Genomic DNA, 23,564 nt, shown 5'->3' with positions numbered 1-23,564 from the left:
CATGCATGTGCATTTTTAAACATTAGACATTCTGCATTTTCATGCATACTGTGATATGATGTGTTGAAATGATGTTGCTTAAATCTTCTGTTACACCTAAAATTCCTTAGTCGATCTTTTTTAATACACTTGGACATGAAAAATATTCGAATTGAGTCACTAAGCAGTGAAGGATAATCATGTATACCATGATTGTGTCCCATGTGAAAGGTGATTGAACTGAAAATACTTATAAAACATGCTCTGTATCAGAAGAAAAGATTGGAAAAAGCTACCTAAAATAGTCCAAAAAAGACTGTACTTTTAGTGTGGAAGCTACCTCTTCTGAATTTAATACAAGAATCTAAATAGAAGAAAATAGAAAAAGCTACCTAGAGGAGTCCAAAAGAAGATTGTTCCTCTATTGTTGGAGCTACCACTTCTATGATCAATCGTTGTTAAAGTCACCAAGTGTGGAGAAAAATAAAAAAAAAATTGGAATTGTGCGTGTTGTCAGAAGATGTTGCCAACATTTGTGACAACACTTCATTTGTGAAGATATCTCATATTTGTTTTCATGTTTCTATTTCTATTACACTCTGTTATTAGACATAATTAGGTCATGCATAAACATATCATCGTGAATATTGGTGTGCCATAAGGACATGAGTAATTCAACAAAGTAAAATTCGATGCATATTCAGACTTTGCGAAAAATCGAATTATGTGATCTTCGATGTACAGTGGACTTAAATTCGATGAGGGTTTATGTCTGGAATTTTTGAAATAATTTTGTGCGAAAATCATCTCACAAATTGCCTGTAATATTTAACGGCTATTTTTTACGGTTTTTTTTACCGTTAGACTAAATCAGTTACCAAATGTTTTGTTACCGTTGCACTGTTCTTTTAAACTTATCCTCATGATTTACACCGTCAATTCATCATTTTCCTCATAATTGTCTCTCGGATTTTCGTATTTTCCTCTCGCAATATACCTCTGTGTTTATTTTTCTGCACTCTTCGTCTTTCCCACTTTAATCTTCACGCAAAACCACAAATTTAAATAGCAGGAAAAGGGTTTGATCCCCGTGACATTCGGAGTGAAATGGGACACACAGAAGATGTTGCCCCTAACGAGACAACACCTGCTGCAACACCCACAGTCGAACCGCCTCTACCATTGGTACATGCTGTTGAAGAAGCCGTGCCCTTGGAAGTAATTGCCCCAGGTGAGCCTGAGAATGAAATTGATCTCGATAATCCACCGGATTTTGCTGCTGTCAATAAGGCGTGACCGCCTCCTCCTCCAGTTAGAAGATCAAAATGACATGCGGGGTATAATCCTGACTTGACTACATCCAAGCGGTTTCGTCACAAAGGAGAAGGGCCGAGTCGACCATCTCTTGTTGACCAAGAGAATACTTCGGGGGATGACTCGGATGATGCGAATTACGAATTTGTGGCTCGCAAGAAAATTGTCCCTCCACCGAAGGACAGTAGTACCTCCTCCAGCGAAGCCACTGAATCCAATGAGGAAGCACTCCATGTTCCTCCACGACAGCCCTCACCCACCAGAGAGGAGGAAATCACGTTGGCCCAGTTTATGGCCAACTTGAAAAATCTAAAAGCTGAAACTTCTGTTGTTCCTATGGATTCCCAAGAATCTGAAAGTTCTACTGAATCCAGCAGTTCTCCTGATAACCCTGCTGAGGTAAATGACATCCCTGAAGAACACGATCCTCTGGAAGAGGATGTTGTCCACACTGAGGACAACATTGACCTCAGTGATTATGACTTGGACACTACCTTCTCTACCAAATTCTACATTGAGCACGCAGTTGCTCAGTGGCACCTTTATGCCCATCATGAATTCATTGAAGAAAGGAACAATGATACAGATGCCTTTGACAGACAGAACTTGATCGCATTCCTCAAGCAAGCCCAGCTTCTCTCAACTGTCTCTGCGGTTACACCTTTCTGCCGGAAACCTGTTCTGGAGTTCTATGCAAACCTATCACCCGGGGTAGGTGATGAGAGGTCAGATAAATATGGGAAAGTATTTGTTCGTAACCAAATTTTTTATTTCAATCCTGCTGCTGTCAATCTGCATTACAATACACCAACTGATTCCGAAGACGGACTCCTTCCTGACATCTATGAGGTCACCTCCACTCTCACTGGGGGTCTTATTACTCATTTCCCAGCTCATCCACAGAAGCTATCAGCTGCCAAGTTGACATCCTTTTACTCAGTATTACACAAGCTGGCTATTCAAAACTGGACACCCTCGACGAATTCCACAATCGTGACGAGACATCAGGCGTTCGTACTGCACTCCATTGGGACAAGTGGAGTGTTCAATTTTGGGAATCTTGTTTTCCAGACGGTTCTTCAATATGCCGAAGGAGTACTCAAAGCTTTGAAGCTCCCATTTCCATCATTGATCTATGGAATGCTTGTCTCTCAAGGTTTTATTAGAGACATTGATGAGCAACTATCCACCACCAGTGATACACTCAAGATTGCTCCTGCATTTTTCAAAGGCAATCGACGAATTGATCTTCCATGGACTGAGTCTCCCCGTGCACCACCTGTTTCAGGGCCACCGCCAAGCCCTCATATTCCTCCACTGACTACATCATGATCTCTGTACCGGAAGCGCACAACCACATTGCTCACGCTATGGCAAAAGTAGAGCAAGCAAAGGCTAATCTTGATCATGCTATGGCTAAGGTTAAGCAAGCCAGGGCTAATATGGCCTATTATCAAGCTGTGGCGGCAAACTTTCAGCTTCTTTTGGAGGTAGCAGTCTTTCCAGGACAAAAGGAGGGAGATAGTGATGATCAAACAGAGGCTGGTCCATCAGGGACCAATGATGATGCCTCTGCTGATGAATAGGATATGGGTGAAGGAGTTGGAGTGATGAAGTTTTTTTTAGCTTTCTTGTTTTTCTGCTAATGCAATTGCTGTCTTATTTTTGCTAATGTTTCTGCGTTCTTAGTAAACTGTTAATGAAATGGTGCAGGTGTTGTCTCAAGTATTGCCAACAATTCTAACAACACCCGTGCTAACCTTACTTTATTCAGGGGGAGAAAATTCTCTAACTCAGGGGGAGATGATTTGAGTTAAACAAGAATAAATGGGTTTGATCTCATTTTGTCCAAGAAAGGCAAAAAGGGGGAGATTGAAGGAAAATAATATTTCCGAATTAAATTAATATCTTGATTTAAATTATTTCCCTAACAATATCTTTTTCTTGTTTATTTGATTTCATATAATATCTTTTGAGATTTTGCCTTTATAAGATAATGAGATAATTAAGCAAATATATTTTAGATATGCTATTTATGATAATGATTTTAATGAGATATGTTATTAAGAGTTTATTTCTAATTAAACTCTTACTTTCCTTGTGCACTAGGTTTCATTGAAGAATAAAAGTCTACATCTATAAATAAGAGTTCAAGGGAACTAAAAACCTCTCTCTCTCACTCGACACAAAAACATACATACACATACTTGTGCACACACCGTGAATATCATAGAAATAAGCAATCAAGGATCGTGCTATTTTGAAGAGTGGTGATCGCGTGTTGCCTTGAATGTTGGGGACATCTGCAGACAACATCCGTAACGAAGTTGGCTGAAGATCGTTTTCGTGGCTCTCCTTTTTTGGCATCACGTTTTTGCTTTCTTAATTGATGTTTTAATATTGTTGGTTGTTTTAGAAAGCTTTTATTTTCTCAACCTGTTGAGGAAATTGATTTTAGTTTCAATCAGTAGTGATATGTTTTTTGTAATCGGTTTGATTTTTTAGTGATTAATTTTTGTCATAAGGCACCGCACAAGTATTTATACTTGTGCATATTTAATCTCGTTCATCTATTTACTTAAATTGAATTTGTGTAACAAACTTTAATATTCCGCTGCATGTTGTCTTAAATGTTGTAACATTTGACACAACACTCAATTCTGATAAAACACAAATTTACGATTTTACACTACTTTTTATATAGTTATTCATACCTGTCGAACACTATTTCTTACATTATCTAAGCCAGCCTAGAAGGATACACAATCCCACTAGTTCGGTATCCAAATACATCATATCAGGACTGTGATTTCGCTTTCTCATCATATATCATGCTTCATTAGTCATTTTCAAAACTTTTATTAATGAACACTTGGCAAGTTTCAGTCAACCAAAATGAATAGAGAAAATGAAGAGAAATATATAAACAAAGAGTCATCACAAATGGAATGGAAGATAACATGGATAATCTGCAAATGCAATAACAATGTCTATTCTGCAACTGCAAGTGAGTATCCTGCATGCTAACCATATTTCGTAATTCAGCATTCATCATCTTACTACGGGAATAACCAAAAATAGTAAAATGCTGCAACCAATGACAAAGATACAGATGGATTTACTTTCAATGCAAATGTCGGATGGATGTGAAGCAGGGAAAACCCAGGGAGACAAATATCTTTTTTTAGCAGCTCCCTACAACCACGGTAGGTAATACTGACTGACGGTCGAAACAATTCAGTTCCTGATCTGGAGGAGTAACCGATAATGATCCAACAAATGGCCTACTTTTAATCCTTTATCTTATCAAAGTTTTGGGGTGATAAATATCCCTCCAATAAAAAAATTCATATCCAACAAAATATATGTTTTCAGTTAGATACCAATAAACACTCTGCTCACATAAAGAAACGTAATAGTTTTTTGAGCATACATAAATCATTTTTTGTATGATTATTATCCCTGAGATGTCCAATCTCCATATGTAATCACATATCAGAAGAGAATATGTCCAATCGCGTTCGAGTTAAGAAAGAAAACAGCGAACCTGAAAGAAGAATAAAAAGAACCACTAATTCGAGCTGGCCTAACTACTACACTTACCAAGCTACTCAAAATCAGGTATCCTCTATGTTGAATCTCAACAAAAAAATATGAACTCCTCCACAAATCCTAAGAAAAGAATCGACCGCAAATCTTTGAAAATTTTGAACTAGTAACACTCCTACAACCTCTGAAAGCAAAACTGACTCGGCCTTAAAGAATTAAGGCACCAAGTTGATAATTCTCAGACGGTCTAAAGAACCAAGGCAACTTTTTCTTGAGATACACCCATCGAACGGTGAGCTATAAGTGGTTCGTAATGATCAGCCCCAGCTCCACACCATCCTGTGAGAATAACAAGGGGTTCAATGACCTCCAGGCTCCAGTGCAATTTAAACATAATAGCAAGAAATAAGCTTTCAAGCTTTTAAGTTTTCAAAACGTGTACTGGGTTGTTAGAAATGGTAAATATGTAGTCACAAAGAATAAGCATTTAATTACCAGTTCCTTTCATAAACAAAAAGAAAGGAGATTAGCAGATTTCACGTGTTGGATGATGAGGTAGGAAGAAAACACAATTTTCCTCGTCAACCATGGCATCAGATCCATGTGCTTGCACCTGTCAGTTATGAACAAACACTTAAATTTGACAGTAACAAATTACTAAAATTCTCGAACACAGATCCGAAAATATAAAACTGAAACTTGCACAAACAAATTTGTTTCTAGTTAGGACGAAGTCTACAGGGAAGAGGTCCCAACTATGACACCAATGCAGCATCAAAGTTACCAACAAAAAACAAAAGAAAAGAAAAGAAATCCTCTCACCACAAAAATCTCCCTTTTGAACTCCATTGCAAGACATTCTATAGCAATGTCGTCGCCGAAGGCAGCAGAATGACCGTCTCTATTCTCTTCTACAGTTAACAAACCATCCTCAATATATTGCATATTGATGATATCGTATTCGTCATCGGATGAACCAGATATCGACATGTACTTGGCCCAACTCGGACCATCTTCCACAGCTATACATCTTTCTTTGTAAATAGATTCGGCAGCCAATTCTCTTCAACAATCAATCACAAAAGCAAGAATCAAATAATGAAACCACATATTAATGCATGCTAAAAAAATGAAAAACTCCACTCTTCCAAAACCAGTCAAAAAGCAAACATAAAAAATTTACTATTTGAGCCTATATTTAAACGGTTAATCGTACCTGGTATCTTATAAAATTTCAAAGACCAAAGCTAAGCTACTATCATGTCTCAGAATGGATGCACAAATTTGGATGGCAGGTGCGTGCAACAATCCTATCTAGCTACCAATAGCAAAGATAAAAAAAATGACAAAAACCCTAATTTTTTCCCAAAAAATACCGGCCAAGAAAAGTGAATCCACATATGATTCACACATTCCATGACGTTTTAACAAAAGTTTTCGAGCAGATGAATAGAAAGTAAGTACAATGATAGGTCCAAGGCTCGAAATGAATCAGATCTTGAACCCTTTGATGTAGCATTGTCTTAAAGTCCACATGAAAACACACAGAACAAAATGTTAAAGAGGTTTCAAAACTATTTTCTTCGAAAGACCCTGATAACTTAAGCATATAGTGACCTTCCCTCTCTCGTGAGAACGAAACACCACCTCAAGAAAATAAGAAAGAACACAAAACGTGGCCCACATTTTCTTCTTCCTTTTTCATTAAATCGAGATATTTAAACACTGCAACAGAGCATAGTAGTTAGAGATTTAAAACAAAAACCAGATCAGAGAAAATTTTGATCTTTACCTCTGCATACCGGTCTGAACGAGCTCATCAATGGCTAAATCCATACCCGCGCGATCTTGTTTCCTCGCCAGCAACTTCACCTCCTGCAGGACATGAACTCCCCAACCGGACTTCAGATCCGGCGAGTACATGTGCCGAATCGCCAATTGAATCGATCCATTGGTTTCCTCGTCCGCAGATCCAAGATCCTCAAGGAACCTCCTGACAGTCCTCATCCTGAGTTCAGGCGCCGCTGATAAAAATATATTGAAAAACAAGCAGATATGCAGTAAATCAAATAAACGTGCTGTTCACAGTAAAGTATGACTAATGTATAAAACCAACAAATCAGTATCTTAAGAAAAACAATAGAATAATGCATAATTAAATCAAACCAAGGTCTGTAGATTGTACAGTTTTCTTAAAACAGATTCGCCCCCTCCGGTATGTGCTCCGAGAATTCAGCGGACGTCTGTTTCCCAGAATACAATGGACAAACCAGCAGAGTTGCAGCACAAAGCTAGCGAACAGAATCAGTACCTGAGCACTGTAACAGAACACAGAAGCACTGTAGCAGAACAAGCAGAGGAAATGTAGCAGCAGGAGAAAATGCTGCTAGGCAAATTTTGCCTTGATCGGTCCGACATTCGACGCGCTCGTACGCTTGCACACGAGTCAAGCCTTTTTTTCCACTGCAAATCGGGCCTATGATTTGCACCCCCTTTGCGCATGTGTGCGCGATAGAGAATAGTTACACCTCTATAAAGTGTAACACAATATAACTTATCTATATCACTTCATTTTTTCAATGTGGGACAAACCTAACTTTTCAAATTTTCATTCACTCACATGAAAAGCCCATAAACCTAAAAGCCCACTTTTAATCCAACAGCTCCACATCCAGACCCATGGACTTCCACGCCGCCGTAAATAGGCAGTTTCCATCCCCGTCTACCTCTCCCCCATGCATGAGCCTGAACACGATGTTCAGGGTCTTATCCTTAGGGTGCTTCCACAGGACCCCCTTACAATAAAGACGAGTCAGATGTCTCCTCTGCTGGTCTCCCAATCCAGGGACATTCTCCCATGACGAAGCAGGACAAGTAATCCCCGGCGGCGACAGCAGAGGGTTTACAGCACGGTTAAGGAGATCAGAAGATGGTGCTGCTGTGGGGTCACGCCATGGGATCAGCCTCGACGACGCCGTCGAATCACGTATCAGTTTCCCCATATCTTTATTTTTATTAATTTTTTAACTCGCCGATCGGGGAAGAGGAGAGGTGTTGTGAGTAACGGATAGATTTTTTACAAAGCGGGGGGAGGGTTAATGGACACGTGGGGCTATCATACTGGACAACCAGCTGTCTCATGTCCGAAACTAATGTAAGAAGGGGATATTTGGAAAAATAGATATGGTTAACTATTTTTAAAAACATAATATTTTTAAGTGTATTTAAATTATATCGTAAAAATTTATTTTTTAAAAATAATAATTGATCAGTTAGATAACCAAAAAAAAAACGAAAGGCTCAATTGAAAGCCCAGTCAAAGAACCTTTTGGAGCAACATGTGTCTGCACAGCATATCACTGTTATTTTTATGAAAATATATATTTTGATGAAAATGAAAAATTCCAATATTGGATGAAATTTTTAAATATTAGAGAGACGATCAAGTGCACACATATATAAATTCAAGCAAATATCGGGATTATTAAGTTATGTTTATATCGATATATTTTAAATATTCAAATATATTTTTGTTGTTCAGTGAATTAAATCATAAACTTCAAATTCATCCCAACATATTTATATGGTATTTAAAGTTAACAATAATGATGTTATTTGAAATTCATTGTACTTTATACTAGTGCAAATAAGTAAAACATGGATTTAAGATTTGATCATTTATTTCATTTTAAACAATAAAAATGTAATCAAAATATGTTAATTTTAAATTAAGGCACCCTTAATTCTTTCTGTAAATTGGATGCATTATTCACAAAAGTGCACAAGAATTAGGATTCTCGTCACTGAATAACTGAGGAGCATGTAGCAATTGTTGAGGATAATCATGATGGTCGTGGCATTCATCATTAGCCGTCGACTCGCTCTGATTGCTGCTTTGCTTCACAATCTCAACATGCCTCCCTCCTCTCTTGTTGATGAACTCCACCAGCTTTTGTGGATCCATGGTTCCCTTCACTATCACCACATTTTTCTCCATGTTCGGATCAACACTTCGCACCCCTTCATCCATCATTAATATATTATGTATATATAATATATATCATGATCCATCTTGCATTCTTTTGTGTACGTGTGTGTGTATGTATATATATATATAACATAACCAAACTCATATATATTGTTAGATACATACCTTCCATCTTGTGGATGCAATGCTTCACCTCTTTTGCACAACCCTCACAATGTAGATAAATCTTCAACACAACCTCTATCACTTTTTGCTGTATACCCACGCACCAAACTTCTAATCAGTTATAATTAAACAATTTTTAAAATTAATATAATTGAATGCATGTTTGTGTCTGTGTCACCTCGGGTTTCTTCTCCACTTTCTTCTCTTCCTTCTCGGGCTGAGGAGAAATCAATTCCACATGCTTCCCACTTTTCTTTCTTAACCTCTCTGCAACTTTTATTGGATCGGCCTTTTTTCCCTTGACAATTACCTTATTATTCTTTGCATCAATATCAATCTCCTCAACACCTAATTAAAAATCATATCTCATCCAAACTCGAATGTTGCAAAATACTAAATTGAGGTGTGATTTCTTTAAACAAACCTTCATATCCACGAAGTGATCTCAGCACTTTATTTCCACAGCCTTCGCAGTGGATATAAACACCCAATATAATAATCCCTTTAGGATTATTTTTATTTTCCTCATTTTGGCATGCATGGTTCTGTTCCATGAATTGCTGCTGTTCCTGCTCCTATGTTCCCGCACAATTCCCAAAAAAAAAAAAAGAAGATAAAAATGCGACGAATCATACATCAATCAATGCACCAAAACAAGAAAAAAATCGTATGAAGAATTAGAACATTCGAGCACTTGCCATAAGTTGTCTTCAAAACATCTTTTGTTGATGTCCTAGTAAAAATTATGCTACAGCTACATATATATATATATATATATATATATATATAGTTAGTTACAGACTGTGGGAGGGAAAGAGTTACCTTTCTGTCACTAGGTGGAGTGTTACGTTTATAATTGTTTACGCATTGAAAATCTGCAGTTTGGGTTTTAAAATCTCATTTTCAAGTGTGTGTATGTACAATTGGTGGTAAAGATAAAAAGTAGCACGAGGTGAGTTCAAATTTATAGGTGCATTGCACCCAAAACAGTAAGTAAGATGTAGTAATAGAAATAAATGGTGTGGATCTTCAGTTTAAGTCACCATTAGGTTTCTATATTTGTTCACCACATATTGCCTTTATGTATATGATAATATATATATAGCGTGGTTCGTATTTAGTTAAATATATATATAAATAAATAAAAACAATCCTAAAAACAGCTGTTGGGCAATCTGTGACTCTAACGAGACAGAGAATTCAATTCTAAAAACAACATGTTGTAAGAACATTGGCATGAGACGTCAAATAAGCAAGCAATGCAAATTCACATTGATACTAATTAAGAATTCATCGTGGTTTTCCAAAAGCAGGGGAGATTTTGTGTATCTTGAATTTGTGAAGTGAAATTAATGAGCAAATAATGTTTTTGTGAATCAACGAGGAAGATTTTCTACCTTACAATAGAGGTAAGAAAATCATAGTAGAATGAAATTAATAGGATTATGAGGGGAAAAAAAATAGAAACTCGATTGCATTCGTCAATTTTATTTACTTAAATTTCTATTTGCTTACCATATCGATCTCTGCCAACTCATTCCAATGCTTGTGCAAAAAATATTCAGTGGCTATTAGCTTGGCCAAAATGGTTATTTGTCTAACAGTAACTTGACATATCGACACATCTAAACATTAAAAATCATAACTTGGCACTTATTCTCACATGCCATGTATTTCTCGGGTATTTGTTTTACCAGTTACCTGTTTGGTCTTAATTTGCAATGCATTTAAGTGTCAGCCTTTTGAAGACATAATATCATTAACTTCAAAAATGTCTGATCCAAAAGCCACAATTGGCATATCAGGCTTTCCAACGACAATCAAACCATGGATTTCACCGATTCTGCAATTAAAGAAATAATACTACATATGGACCCACTATGATCATCAAGATATTCAAAGTTGTGATGATATATAATACCCTCTCTCGATTTTCTTTGACGTACGTTTCCATAATCTTTCTTGTATTCTCCAGATAACCTGTTTGTTTTATCTGCAAATCAGTATAAATAACACACATTTGCTTTGAGAGTTTGAATAGCAATGATCTAAAAAAAATGGCTCGCCTTCCAGCCCAAGAGACATCATTGCAGCCCAAGCGCCAGCAATAAGGCCTCCAGGTTTGCTTCCAGCAGTTGTTGGTGAAATCTAAAGCCCACCAGTCCATTCAGTGACTAAATTGTTGATTAAGCAACAAAGGAGTACATATTATAAGGAGATATGCTGATGGCACAAGTCCTAATATGATGAAAGTGCTGTAGATATATCTGCAAAAATTGACAGGCTTTAAACAAAACATTTCCCACAATTAATTGGCAATGGAACGCAAGTGTCACTTGATGAAAAAATGTAAAGTTCTGTAGGAATAGTAACTTACCAGCAACAAATTGACGCTTTATAGGAAATCCAAATTGTCAAGTGATCAGCCTCGACAGGAACCAACATATATATTATATATATATATAGGCTATTATGAACCAAGGAGCAAATAATCCAAGAGAAAAACGAAATATATTTTGCTCACCAAAACCTCAATGGATACATAAAACATATATAACATATTCATGTTAGTATGGATATGTAAGTGGCTATGTTAGGGACACAGTGCGAGATGAGCTCATTTAGAGATCAAGTCTCTTTTTGATAGTTACGACTCACCTTAAACTGATTGAACTGTAGAGGAAGAGATATCAAAATCAAATGCACCACCAAGTCCCGGAGAGGTCAAGCTTCAGTACTTTCAATTTTGAAGCAAGATGAGACATTTTCATAATGCACTCCCTGATGTTGTCCTTAGCCTTGTACCTCATTGAAATGAGGCTTGCCAAAAGTGTATCAATTTAAGACTTTTTCAATTTTAGCAAATCTCTATTTAAAGTCCTGAAAGAAAGCCTTAGTCGTAGCAACGTCACTAGACATTGTGCCCCTGAATATTTCTGGAATGACCCTCTTAATAATCATCATACACATATTATTCGACCTCTCTCACCGTTCAAACCTTTCAAACCCCATCTTTTCATCAGATGTACTCTTATCCATAATGGAGGGATGAGAGTCAACCCTTATCGTAAGGTCCAAATCCATGACTCCGAGAATTATCAATAAATTCTCTTGCTACGATTTAAAATTCGAGCCATTTAACATAGGAATATAATTTATGTTGGAATGAATATTTGTTGGAATCAAATCTGAATAGAGAACAAAAATCAAATATACATGCTTAACCAAATATCCAAATAAAATAATCAATAAATTCAAATAATGTAAACTCCATAAACATGATACCGAGCACTCCATTAATGTTTTATCTTTGGACAAAATATTAACTAGTAAGTGATATCCGGGCGCAGCAGTCGAACACTAATAGTAACTATCATGTCAAACAACAATCTTTCTTTGAGCCGATTTATTATTCATATGAAAAACCGAACAACTATCACATGTTTACCACCACAAGTCCATATGTAATTATATTAAATGTTAACCTTCCTTTGGTCCGATCAATATCCATATAAATCACATATACCAAAATCTTTTTGCATTTTAAAAAAATTAATTTCAATAAAAGATGTCACTTTGACAACATTTTATTTAAATCAATATATTTTAAAATACATATAACCTCATCATTATTTGAACAATTGAATATTTAACTTTAAACCAAATAAAACTTGAATAGTAACAAAAAAATTGGGAAAATTATGTACGGTGCACGCTGGGGCGCCTGAAATCGCGCACCAGCTACTGCCCAAAACATCCTAGGCGGGCGGGGGCGCCACAAAATCACGTGCCAGCGACTGCCTGGACAGTCCTTGGCACGAGAGGACACCCCGAAAAGGTGCTTATGTGCATCTATGCCTGTTTAAACACTATTGGATGCACGTTGTGTCGGTTTTGGTGAAAACTTTTAAACCAAATTTTCGATTTTTCTCTAATATATATGTTTTACTTTTTTGTTGAAGAAAAACTGGACGGAAAATCGAAGTCTTATACGGAATTCTTAAATTTTTTAACCAAAATCTCTTTATAATACTGAAACTTTAAAATATTTGTTTTCAACAAAAATATTTTCCAGATCTGAAGTCATATAAAAATATGAATGACTTTTATACCACTTGTTGGGAAAAATCCATAAATCGTAGAATCCATCATGTTAAATCATTAAGAATTTGACTGAAAACTCAAGCAGAAGCGTACCTGAAGCCATAATTCTGAATTCTTTAGAATGTGTCTTGATCTTCCAGATCTACACGCTCTTTTCCTCGAGAGAATTCTTTAGTTTTCTCTTTTGAACTATTTTCTTAATAGGAAAGAGAATAGAGAACGTGATGATGTGTGATCTGGGCCATGACTCATATATAGATAATGTATATATCATCTTATGATATTTCTGTTTTAACTTATCATAAAAACAGAAATTACACTTATGTCTCTACACATTGAAGACCAACAACCTATTAGATACATTAAATCTCAATAATTCGAAACATTAGTTGATCACTTTATTTTTTAGCTTAACTTAATAGACAATAGCAACACATAATTATTCATATTTAAATTCACATAAATAAAATTGATCTAGTAGAACACTCTTGCAACGACCATAAACTACCTCAATCTTGTGTTCCCTCTAGGGTCTTCTTTCCTAAACACAATCTCTCTGGGACCTTCTTCCTGACGGGTTTTTTCATGCACCATCATTCATAGAATATCTCACATCCGAAAAGTAGTTTCTTATGCCCCAACATTCGAACCCAGGACCTCCAGACTAGGAATCTAGGTGCTTAAGTCTGGAGGTCCTGAGTTCGAGTGGTGGGAAGGCGAAAGGAACCCATTTTCCAAGGATGATGACATTATACAAGTGATGATGCATGGAAAGGGCCAGAGGGAGCTCTTGCGGAAGAAGGCTCGAGAAAGAGCCCAAAATAGGTATAGCACATGGTCGTTACAACTATTTAAAGACTTGGTAGACCCAAACACATGGTCATGCAAGCGGTGGCAATGGGGTTGGCCATTGGGCTACTGCTGGCGTCGTCCATGGTGGTAGCAATTTAAAAAAGAGCCATAATTTGAGGAGTTGACGACCCACTAATCGCATAATAATCTATGTATGGTTTTATCTTTTCTCATTGCTAAATTTATGAATTAGGTTTATCATTACTACAACATTCATAAATAAATATTTTCATTCTCCACATAAAGGATATATGCTACATTAATCCTTGACTAACCTCTCACATTTCATTCCCACACATGACTAATGTATTATTTATTGGTTTTAAGATAAGCAATTGATTTATTATTAATAGCGTTAGTAAAAGTGTTAATTTTAACACATAGACAATCAATTCAATCCCTAACTTGATCAATCATACCATTTGATATTCTCATCCAAACACATTAAATAAACACAGTGATCAACACATCAATCCCTACTATCAATATTTTTTTAGATGAGTTTGTCCTATAAGACTTAGTCAGTGTGATTTATCTGATTAATATGATTTATAGACCGCTACATTAACCCAAAGTTTTACTCCGTACACATCGAATAATAACAACGGCAGGTGATGGTCATAAAATAATAATAATAAAATAATAAAATGGTAAACCTTAAAATCTACTGTTAACTTGGCCAATAAGCAATCAGCGGGCACATCCGTAATTTACAACCAGCCCAAATACACCCTCGTCGATCTCTGCTCCGTCTTTCACTCTATTGAAAAAACAATCGAGTAATGGTCTAACTTATTTGATGATTGTCTTCTTCGATAAGTAGTAGATTTCGGTTGTAGTGGTGATGGCCCTTCCTCTGGGAAAGCTCACACTCCTCGTTGGTGCAGGTTCAGCCAGCCTTCATTTAATTCACTTGTTGGTTATTAATTTATTCTTTCTGAACTTTGTTTCTTTCTGTTCCGACGATTATTGGGTTTTGCGATAAACGCTGGCCTGTATCTGTATTCGCTTCTCTGTAGCATTTAGTGTGTGTTTGTTGGAGTTTTGGTTGTTTTCACTCATTCTATTGGGTATCGCTGAAAAAATAGTTAATTATCTTGTCGTAATAGTGAGAATTGGGACGGATTGTGATCATTTCAAGGGGAAAGTCCGGCCATGAAAGGAAGTTACCTTTAATTTGGACTTATTTGTTCTCAATTATGTGAATTCCTGTTGCATACCATGGTAATAGACACGAGTTTATGCATATTGTAGTTCTGTTGAACTTGGAACACGATCTTCATTGATTTTTTGTCAAGAAATTATAAGCCTTTCCTTTTTTTTGCAGGCCTGGTCGGCTCTGTTCTTGCTAAAGAAGGGCGGTTACCTGGTGTATCAGATTTTTTCTCCGGGGCTTTTAAGGTGATTCCCTTCTTTGCGGTTTGAATATCTTGTCTTGTGTATGGAATTCACATATTAAAAAATCAATTGATTGATAATTTCTCAAATATTTGCTTAAATCTTGTTTTCGTTGCCTATCAGATTGTTTTAAAGCAACTTAAGCAAGAAGATTCAACCACTTCAAGCTCTAAGCCAAAAAATGATTCTTTGCTGCAACAGGTCTGAACTGTGTTTTTCCCCCTATGAACACACGGTTTGGTTCTTTTATTGAATAGATAAATATCACACACTCTTATCGGAGACATTCCATATATGTTTACTCTGTTCTGTTAAAGCCCTTCTGATTGATTGAGCATTTTCGTTTGTATCATTTGTTTTTTGATTAGGTGGTTTGGTGGATGTATTTAAGGCACGTTATCTCTCTTTTAAATAGCAGGGGTATCAGAGCAGCGCTTTGTTATTTTTATTACCTATGAGCCTGCTGTGAATTATACCCGTTTCCCTGTTTTCTTTAGTGTTCTTGTTATCTTAGTCAAAGTTCTCTTTGGAGGGATATTCCTTAGCATACATATTCGATAAAAGATAAAAATCCACGAAGTTGGTTTAGTTACAGATCTGGCCTGTTTGTACTCTGTTGTCTAGTTAGTGAAGTTGTTTACGGCTGAAGCCTGTTTATAGTCTAGCTAATGAATTTTTTTACGGCTGAAGATATACATGTGAATGTATTATTATACCTACATGGCTTGTAGCTATTACATTTGGCCACCTTCCACCTAAATTTACCTTACATATATTGAATGTTCTTGTTCCACAAACGGATTGTTGTTTCAAATCTTTACAGGTTAATAGCCTGAGACAAGAGCTGCAACTCTTGGCATCAACTAGATCTGTTACTATCGTAACTGGAGATCGATCAGGTTGATTTTGATGTTTTTTACACAAGACACAATAGCAAATGATATTTGGTTAGCTCCATTTTTTAAGTTCAATGCTTGTTCTGCTCTGGAAATTGATGTGGGCCTATTGTGAAATCTAGACAGTGAAATTAGGATCAAAATACCTGCAAAGTGATACATTCATTTAATGATTTAACATATTATGTATGCTGAAGCATTCAAAATCACAAGTCTCCCTCTTCTCTCTCTCTCTCTCTCTCTCTCTCTCTCTCTTACCTAATCACTAGTGACTTTTGGCATTGCTTTCTTCACAACACCCTCCTCCCTAGTGCAGTTGACTACTTGCAACATAATGATGATTGATGCCTCTTATACATTTGTATGCTTTAGTGTAACATTTTGTTCCTAGATCTAGAGCTATTTTAATTATTAATTGAATCCAGTCTACTTTTATGGTTTTGTTTTATATTGTAGTGATATAAAGAGCTATAAGCAAAAGAAAACTATGGACTTCTCTATTATCCATGAATTAATTTTGACGACTGTTGATGTTTTCTGTGTTGTGTTTATTTTCTTCTGGGTAACAATTATTTATGTCATAGCTGATTGACCTCATTATTTCCTACTGTTTACAGGATCTGGGAAATATGGCGTCGTCGTTGTTGTGGTGGTTGTTGGATATGGCTACATATGGTGGAAAGTAATTTACCTTTTTTTATGATTTGGTCCAATTGTTAAATTTTCTATATCATTTCATCAATGCTTTATTGTCGCACCTTTGCTTTTAAATGAACTTTATGTCTTTCTGGTATTAGGCTCAATTAATTTCTTTTTGCTATTGTATAGAGTCCTTTATCACAAGGCTGGACATAATGATAGTCAGTGTTCTAAATTGCGGCCTAGGCGCTAGGCGGGTGCCGGCCGCACCGATAAGGTGCTAGGCGGGGCTGGGCGCGCCTAGGCGGAGGCTGGACGCCTAGGTGAGCCTGTTTTTTTTTTAAAAAAATTTGGGCTTCAAAATTCAATGATCCGCTAAGAAGCCCATTTAAAAAAAATTAAAATTTTGGCCCACTAGGTATGATGCTTTTATTTCTGGGCTGCTGCGTTTCTTTCTTGTCGTTATTTTCCAAAGCACTCCTCGTTCCAGAAGGCTGCCTCGATCCAAAAGCACTCCTCGTTCCAGAAGGCAGAAGCAGTCCTCGTTCCCGAAGCACTCCTCGTTGATATCATAGAATCCGATTAGCGGCGCCTAGTCCCCGCCTAGGCGGCCTAGGCGCTAGGCGTTGGGCTGGCGCCCGACTAACGCCTAACGAATTTTATAACCTTGATGATAGTTTTTCTCAGTTATGCTTTCATTGCATGTGTTGAATTATTATCATTGAACAGGCTTCATAAAACTTGATACCCGATATAATACAGGACTAGACATATTGATGGTTTTTCTTAGTCACACACTTTCATTGCATGTGTTGAAATACTATCATTGAACAGGCGTCGTAAAACTTGATATCCAATAGAATAATCGGTGCTATCTTTAGTTGCAACTTGCAATTATTGGAAATGACAGAGAACATAGCTTTGTGGGGCTAATTGCATCAATATTCCTTGTAAAAAATAATAAAAACTAAAAACATCCTATATAAAATTGATAGCATTTTAGATCCCGTGTTTTAAAAATAAAGCATAAAACCCTCTAGTGGAAGGGGTAAATGTGTTTGAATTTTTATAACATAGGAGTGAAATGTGTGTGATTTTAAAAAAATGAAGGATGTATTAAGTATTAACCTATTAATATTTTTTAGGGGGTTTATGCATTTCAGACTTTTCACTAGGAGGTTGCTGCAATTAGCCCTAGCTTTGTGAGCTCATGCTTCTATTGCTCTTTTTTTTCAGCCATGGTTGTGTGCTGGCTGCTTTACTGGCATGAGCATGATGTATCTTTGTCCTGCGTATGAGCAAATTTTTTGTATTGCTTGCAAGTTACTGTTCTGAACTTATAGATTTTCCTCTTGTTAGGCAGTTGCCGGCTGTTGGATAGTGAAAGCATAAAGTAGACAGAAAATATGTTGGGCATGGTCCTGTTTTGAGCTAACTAGACTGCATGTTTTCATGTGTTGAGAGAAGGGAGTCTTGTTCGAGATTCTTCATGATGTTCACATTTATTATCTATTGAATTTAGCATCACGAAATTGTGTAGCTGAGTAGCCTTTTGTTGTTGGTGAGAACTGGACACCCGTTGATTATAATCCAGTTACTGTTCATGCACTGTACTTTGTGAAATCAAAACGTCCTTGTGTGTTTCAGGTTTCTCATATGTTTATGATTTCTTCTCATTTCCTTTTTGGATTCAATACTATTTGGACTTCCACGAACTTTTAGGGCTGGAGATTATCTGATATGATGTTTGCAACGAGACGAGGCTTAAATGATGCATGTAGTTCTGTGGCTAAGCAACTAGAAAATGTTTACTCCTCAGTGTCGGTAAGTTTTTAGACTAAGTTCATTTTCGTTTATAATGCAGTTATGGTGTTTAATTATCTGAACTTGCGCAGTTGAATTTCTCTAACATTAAATTATCTCATGAATATAGGTGTTTTCAGTTCATTGAAAAGTTCCTAGTCTACTCTTCTCCATTGAGTTCTTGAAAATCTAGTTTTCTGACCCTTTTTTGGCCTTCCCAGGCCACTAAGAAGCATTTATCATCAAGAATTGACCGTGTAGACTGTAAAGTTGACGAGTGTACTGATAATATAGTTGCAACAAAAGAAGAGGTTAGGCAACTATATAATTGATCAACTGTTGTAGTTTATGCCTATTTTTTTGCATGCATCCTATCAAGTTAGAGCAATTGATGCAGGTTTCTGAGCTACGGGGTGACGTGAAACTAATAGGTTCCGATGTCAATTCTGTTCATCATGCAGTCCGATCTCTGGTTATTAATATCTCCCACTTGTGTCACTCCTATTATGCTTTCACACTAATTCCATATATTTGGGACTAAATCCCCAGTTCATTTCTTTTCTCTCAGGAGACTAAAATCAGTAGGATAGAAGGGAGACAGGTACTATTTACTTTAGCCTCTGATGCTATGCTACTGAATTTTTGGTCCTCCTGTTGATAGTGGTGTCTAATGTTATGAATATAGAATGAAACGAACTTTGGTGTGGGGAAGCTGGTCGCCTTTGTCAGGAATCTTGAAAATACAAAAACTGTGGAGCAAATAAAGGCACGACCTTAAACTCGTGTTTTTGCTTTTTTGTTGTATCACTATTATTGTTGATGGCGTTTTTGTTCCTATGCTTCCTAGGGATCTGCATCCAGGCCTGCACTCGAATTGCCACAAGTATCTCCCTCCAGGGTAGGATCTTTATCTCCTCACGGCATGGTGGTGTACATATCCGTGGAAGTTCAAATTATTGTGTTTAATTTGATCACGGTCTTATTATTAGTCATCATCTGCTTGTTCACTTTTCACTGTTCACAGGCCGTGTCTTTACCCTCCAATTCTCCATCACCTTCGACTTCCGACGAGTCTCAAAATAAGCAGGACATATTTGTGTCTTCCGATTCTTTGCAAAGCTCTGCATCAGGCCTGAAGGTAGTTCTTATTTTTCTTTGCAAAGCTCTGCATCGGGACTTATTTTTCATTTTTCTACTGAAGATTCATGGAATATCCGAAGGAATTGGAGTGTCAAGCCTAAGCACCCCTGAGTCTACAAATGATCATACATCTGAAGTAACAAACAGCGATAGCTCAAATTTTGGTGTGTTGGAGCGAAAATTTTCTGGCATAAGTGCTTATTTTCTTACAAGAAGCCGCAGTGCAATGCAGTCTTTTAAGTAGCAGAACCTTGCAGGCTGTGTTTACTGGAACCTGAAAAGAAAAATCTATATTTCTGTGCTAAGAAAAGGAAGAGTTTTGAAAGTCGGTTGTCACGGTGTACCTCTTATGCAGGCAGCGTCTGCAATTTATGGTTGCTAAATTTTGTAGAACATATTGCTGCTTTACAAATTGCTATTTGGGATGTGTATCAGGTTCTGCTTGAAATTTAGAAAGGAATATATCAAATAAAAGAAAAATTTTCTATACATAGTATTATTATAATATATATCTATAATATGGAATACGAAGTATAATTTCAGTGGCCCCAGTCAATGTTATTTTTAAATCTGTAGGATTCGTATCTCATTCTTTAAGATTTTTCTCATGAATGTGAGGTATCTCTTTTTTTTTTTTTTAATTAGGATATAAGTTTATAGGTTGTTTTATCTGATACAAGTCATGATTAATTATTATTGCATCATGTGGGCTTTAATAATAGGTTAAAAAAAAAAACAGCACCGGTTGCATGTCTGTATGATATAAATACTTTCAAGTAAAATTAATTTAATCTTGGACGTTTCGAAACTAAAACTCGTCCGTATAGAACTGCTTAAATATAATTGTCATTTGTCCGGATCGGGACAATTATTTCTGTAAAATAATTTCCAAATTATTGTGTTCAAATATTTTATGACATTCATTGTTTGAATTTGAAAATGGTTTAAATATGTGAATGCAATGACTTTTTTATTATTATTACGGATTACCTAGTCAATTCTATGTATATGTCGAGTTTCTGCCAGAGGAACCGTGAAAAGAAGAGCATTAATTCTATATTTATGTTGAGTTTCTGCAGGCCAAAGTTACGAGATCGAGTCGAATTATTTTACTTTGTAATTTCTTGCACATGATATTACTAGTATTTAATTTGATACCTTATAAATGAGTTTCTTTCTCCCTAATTTTCCGCATTTTGATTCTTGTTGATGCATTTATATTTTAATTAATGCTACCAAGATTTGTTTCATTTTCTGATCTTTTCTCAGTTTTAGTTTCCTTCGAATGATCCAACAAATATTATCTCCTGTGTTAATGCCAAATTTCTAATCTTGAACTTGGGTTTTCTTTCCATTTTCTATGATTTCTTCATGGAGGAAGGTTTGATTGATAATCGTCTTCAGTACTTTTATTTAATATATATATATATATATATATTTTGTATGAAAAACTTGCTTGCTTGGTTGAGTGAAAGAAGTCTTTTATCTAGATGGTTTTTTTTAAGGGTTGTTTCTTGTTAGCCGCTGTATTCCAAATTTTTTAATGCTTGCAACGTAAAAAGTTGAAACAAAATCATCGATGGACAATGGAAATAGCTAAATTAATGTATTGAAATTGAGATACGTACATGCAGTTATTCATTGGGAATTAGATTTTTTTTCCCAAGAAAAAAAGGCGAGACAAAATCAAGTCTTGAGTTCATCCTCCATGGTACGCCAAGTAGCCATATTTGAAATGCTTTATTATTTATTTTCTTTTTTTACTGTGAAACTCAGCGGCATGCGAAAGTGCAACCATGGAGACAAATGTATATCCACAAGGAAGGCAGTGCAGAACTGTTATCTGTGAGTCATGAGTGTGTATTTTTGAAAAATGACTACTATAATGCTATGGTGTCTAAGTGTGGAAAAATACAGTCACCCAGTGTTTTAAACACGAATCAAATTTGTCGATCAAGGGAAATCTACCATGTAAGGCAAGACAAATGCTTGAATAATAATGATCTGGAGCATATCCAAACACAAGTCTGACTTCAATATTAGCTCTTTTAAGTTTTGCTGTACTGATTGGTTGACCACTTTTATGAATACTGCAACTCGGAATCAGCCATAAACAACGTAACATGAAGAAGATTACACAAACATTTATAAGATCCATGAAAACAAGAATTTTCGAAACCGTAGGCCTCTGACTTAATCAATTTGAACCCCAAAAAGCCTAATACCTTCTATGTTTCTTCGAGGAGTAGAAGCCGTCGTCATTCCATGAAATGTCTTTTCTTTGGTAGTGTCTTCAATTCTTGAACTCCCCTTGTTTGCTTTGTCAATCACTAAAAAAGACCACCCAAAATTTCGTCCACCACAGCTTTCATACATGTAAAAAGAAATGGTGTCGTTTGCTGTCAGGGACTTCTCCTTAACGAACCTGTTCCAACCTCTTGTGAAGACAAAACTCTGGCTACTTTTCCAATAACAGTACCGAAATTTCCACAATCTCATTTGCCTATCATAAAACTCAAGCTGAACTTCATCAACTCTTTCAGAATCCAAACTACCTTCACTAAGATCGGGGACATTAGGAAAATGCTTAACCGCGTACCTTTTAGGGATAACAAGCCTATTGAGCTTGCCAACATCACTTGGTGTTAGTTCCTTCTCAAAAAGCAGGGTGCATGAAAATTGTCCATCTCCATGGACACATGATAAATTAAGGCCCAATTCTAATTCACCCTTTTGATTCCTTAGAAATTCTGCAAATTTTGATGGATATGATCCATCCCTTATCATGTTAAAAACTGCATCCGTGGTAAAAAGGCTTTGGAACTTTGGTTCTTGAACACTTAATCCAGTCCATCGGAAATTTCTGTGAGAATCCCCGCTCCTAAGTTTGATTGCTGCAGTGTCATAGGCCATAGCAGCATCTATCTCGGATTTAAACGTACCGAGCCATATTCGGTGATGATTTGCGTATATTTGGGCTCCCCAGTGTCCATTTTGCTGTGGCACAACACCCTTGAATCTTTCGAATCGAGAGCGCTTACATGGATGAGACGTGTAGATGCTACAATTAGAATCTGAAGATTCTTCATTCTTGTGCAAGTTTTCTCGTGGAAGCATGTTCGACGTCTCTTCTTCCATTATAATCTGATAACATAAAACATCAATGGCAGCATATAATTTGTTTAAACAGAATCATGATATTGAACAAATAATCTCGAATAACAAATTACAAAAAGCATTCTTAAGGACGAGAATTTCATTGGTTTATATTAAATGTAGTATAAGACACTGGTGATGCTAAACAATGAAGGAAACATCATCAACGTGTGAATTATTTAAAGAAAGAAAACTAAATTGAAAGAAAGTCGCAATCATCCATAGTAAAATAATGCCTGTAAAAAAATACTAATCAAGATTTAATTGTTGATATGACAAAAAGATAAGTTCTGAGCCAAAAAGTTACAGCCTATCTTCCATGAACTGCTGGAAAAAGAGAGCAAGGATAGAACATATATGTATTTAGCCGTCAAAATTATCATGATCATGAAAAGGAGATAAATTGTTTGAATCATATATACCAGATTATGAGGCTGTAATGAGCATAAACAAAGGTAGAAACTGAGGGACGTATCATGCATGATTATACAAGAAAAAAAAAAGATCTTTAAGGAAGGGCGGCAGAAATCATATTTCCAAGAGAGATTTTTGGAGGAAAATGTGTTGTATGAAAAGGGTTG

The 23,564-nt window shown here is 36.3% G+C and overlaps 3 protein-coding genes, 1 long non-coding RNA gene and 1 pseudogene across 4 annotated transcripts; 2 read left to right on the top strand and 3 right to left on the bottom strand.

Annotated features, from left to right (window-relative positions):
* Positions 1 to 4,788: 4,788 nt before the first annotated feature.
* On the bottom strand, positions 4,789 to 7,959 carry LOC142556366 (uncharacterized; annotated as a pseudogene).
* Positions 7,960 to 8,586: 627 nt separating this feature from the next.
* On the bottom strand, positions 8,587 to 9,591 carry LOC142555546 (heavy metal-associated isoprenylated plant protein 8-like). The gene is made up of 4 exons (XM_075666459.1): positions 9,420 to 9,591; positions 9,174 to 9,343; positions 8,996 to 9,083; positions 8,587 to 8,862 (listed from the first exon to the last, which is right to left on the bottom strand). The coding sequence occupies exons 1-4, from the start codon at positions 9,547 to 9,549 to the stop codon at positions 8,612 to 8,614; spliced, it is 639 nt and encodes a 212-aa protein (XP_075522574.1). The 5' UTR covers positions 9,550 to 9,591; the 3' UTR covers positions 8,587 to 8,611.
* Positions 9,592 to 14,638: 5,047 nt separating this feature from the next.
* LOC142556364 (uncharacterized) lies at positions 14,639 to 20,316 on the top strand. The gene is made up of 13 exons (XM_075667824.1): positions 14,639 to 14,838; positions 15,279 to 15,352; positions 15,473 to 15,550; positions 16,173 to 16,248; positions 16,863 to 16,927; positions 18,607 to 18,708; positions 18,909 to 18,998; positions 19,085 to 19,159; positions 19,256 to 19,288; positions 19,373 to 19,453; positions 19,535 to 19,585; positions 19,712 to 19,825; positions 19,889 to 20,316. The coding sequence occupies exons 1-13, from the start codon at positions 14,796 to 14,798 to the stop codon at positions 20,069 to 20,071; spliced, it is 1,065 nt and encodes a 354-aa protein (XP_075523939.1). The 5' UTR covers positions 14,639 to 14,795; the 3' UTR covers positions 20,072 to 20,316.
* LOC142556365 (uncharacterized) lies at positions 16,934 to 17,904 on the top strand. The gene is made up of 2 exons (XR_012822596.1): positions 16,934 to 17,207; positions 17,303 to 17,904. It is a non-coding gene; the product is annotated as an uncharacterized LOC142556365 (long non-coding RNA).
* A 1,704-nt stretch (positions 20,317 to 22,020) lies between the features above and the next one.
* LOC142504531 (AP2/ERF and B3 domain-containing transcription factor At1g51120-like) lies at positions 22,021 to 22,965 on the bottom strand. Its single transcript, XM_075617377.1, has one exon. The coding sequence runs from the start codon at positions 22,963 to 22,965 to the stop codon at positions 22,021 to 22,023; it is 945 nt and encodes a 314-aa protein (XP_075473492.1).
* Positions 22,966 to 23,564: the final 599 nt, after the last annotated feature.

Source organism: Primulina tabacum, chromosome 9 (assembly GCF_025594145.1).
Source record: "Primulina tabacum isolate GXHZ01 chromosome 9, ASM2559414v2, whole genome shotgun sequence".
In the NCBI taxonomy this organism is placed as follows: domain Eukaryota; kingdom Viridiplantae; phylum Streptophyta; class Magnoliopsida; order Lamiales; family Gesneriaceae; genus Primulina; species Primulina tabacum.
The sequence above is the reverse complement of the archived record's forward strand: the minus strand, read 5'-3'. Positions and strand labels throughout refer to the sequence as shown.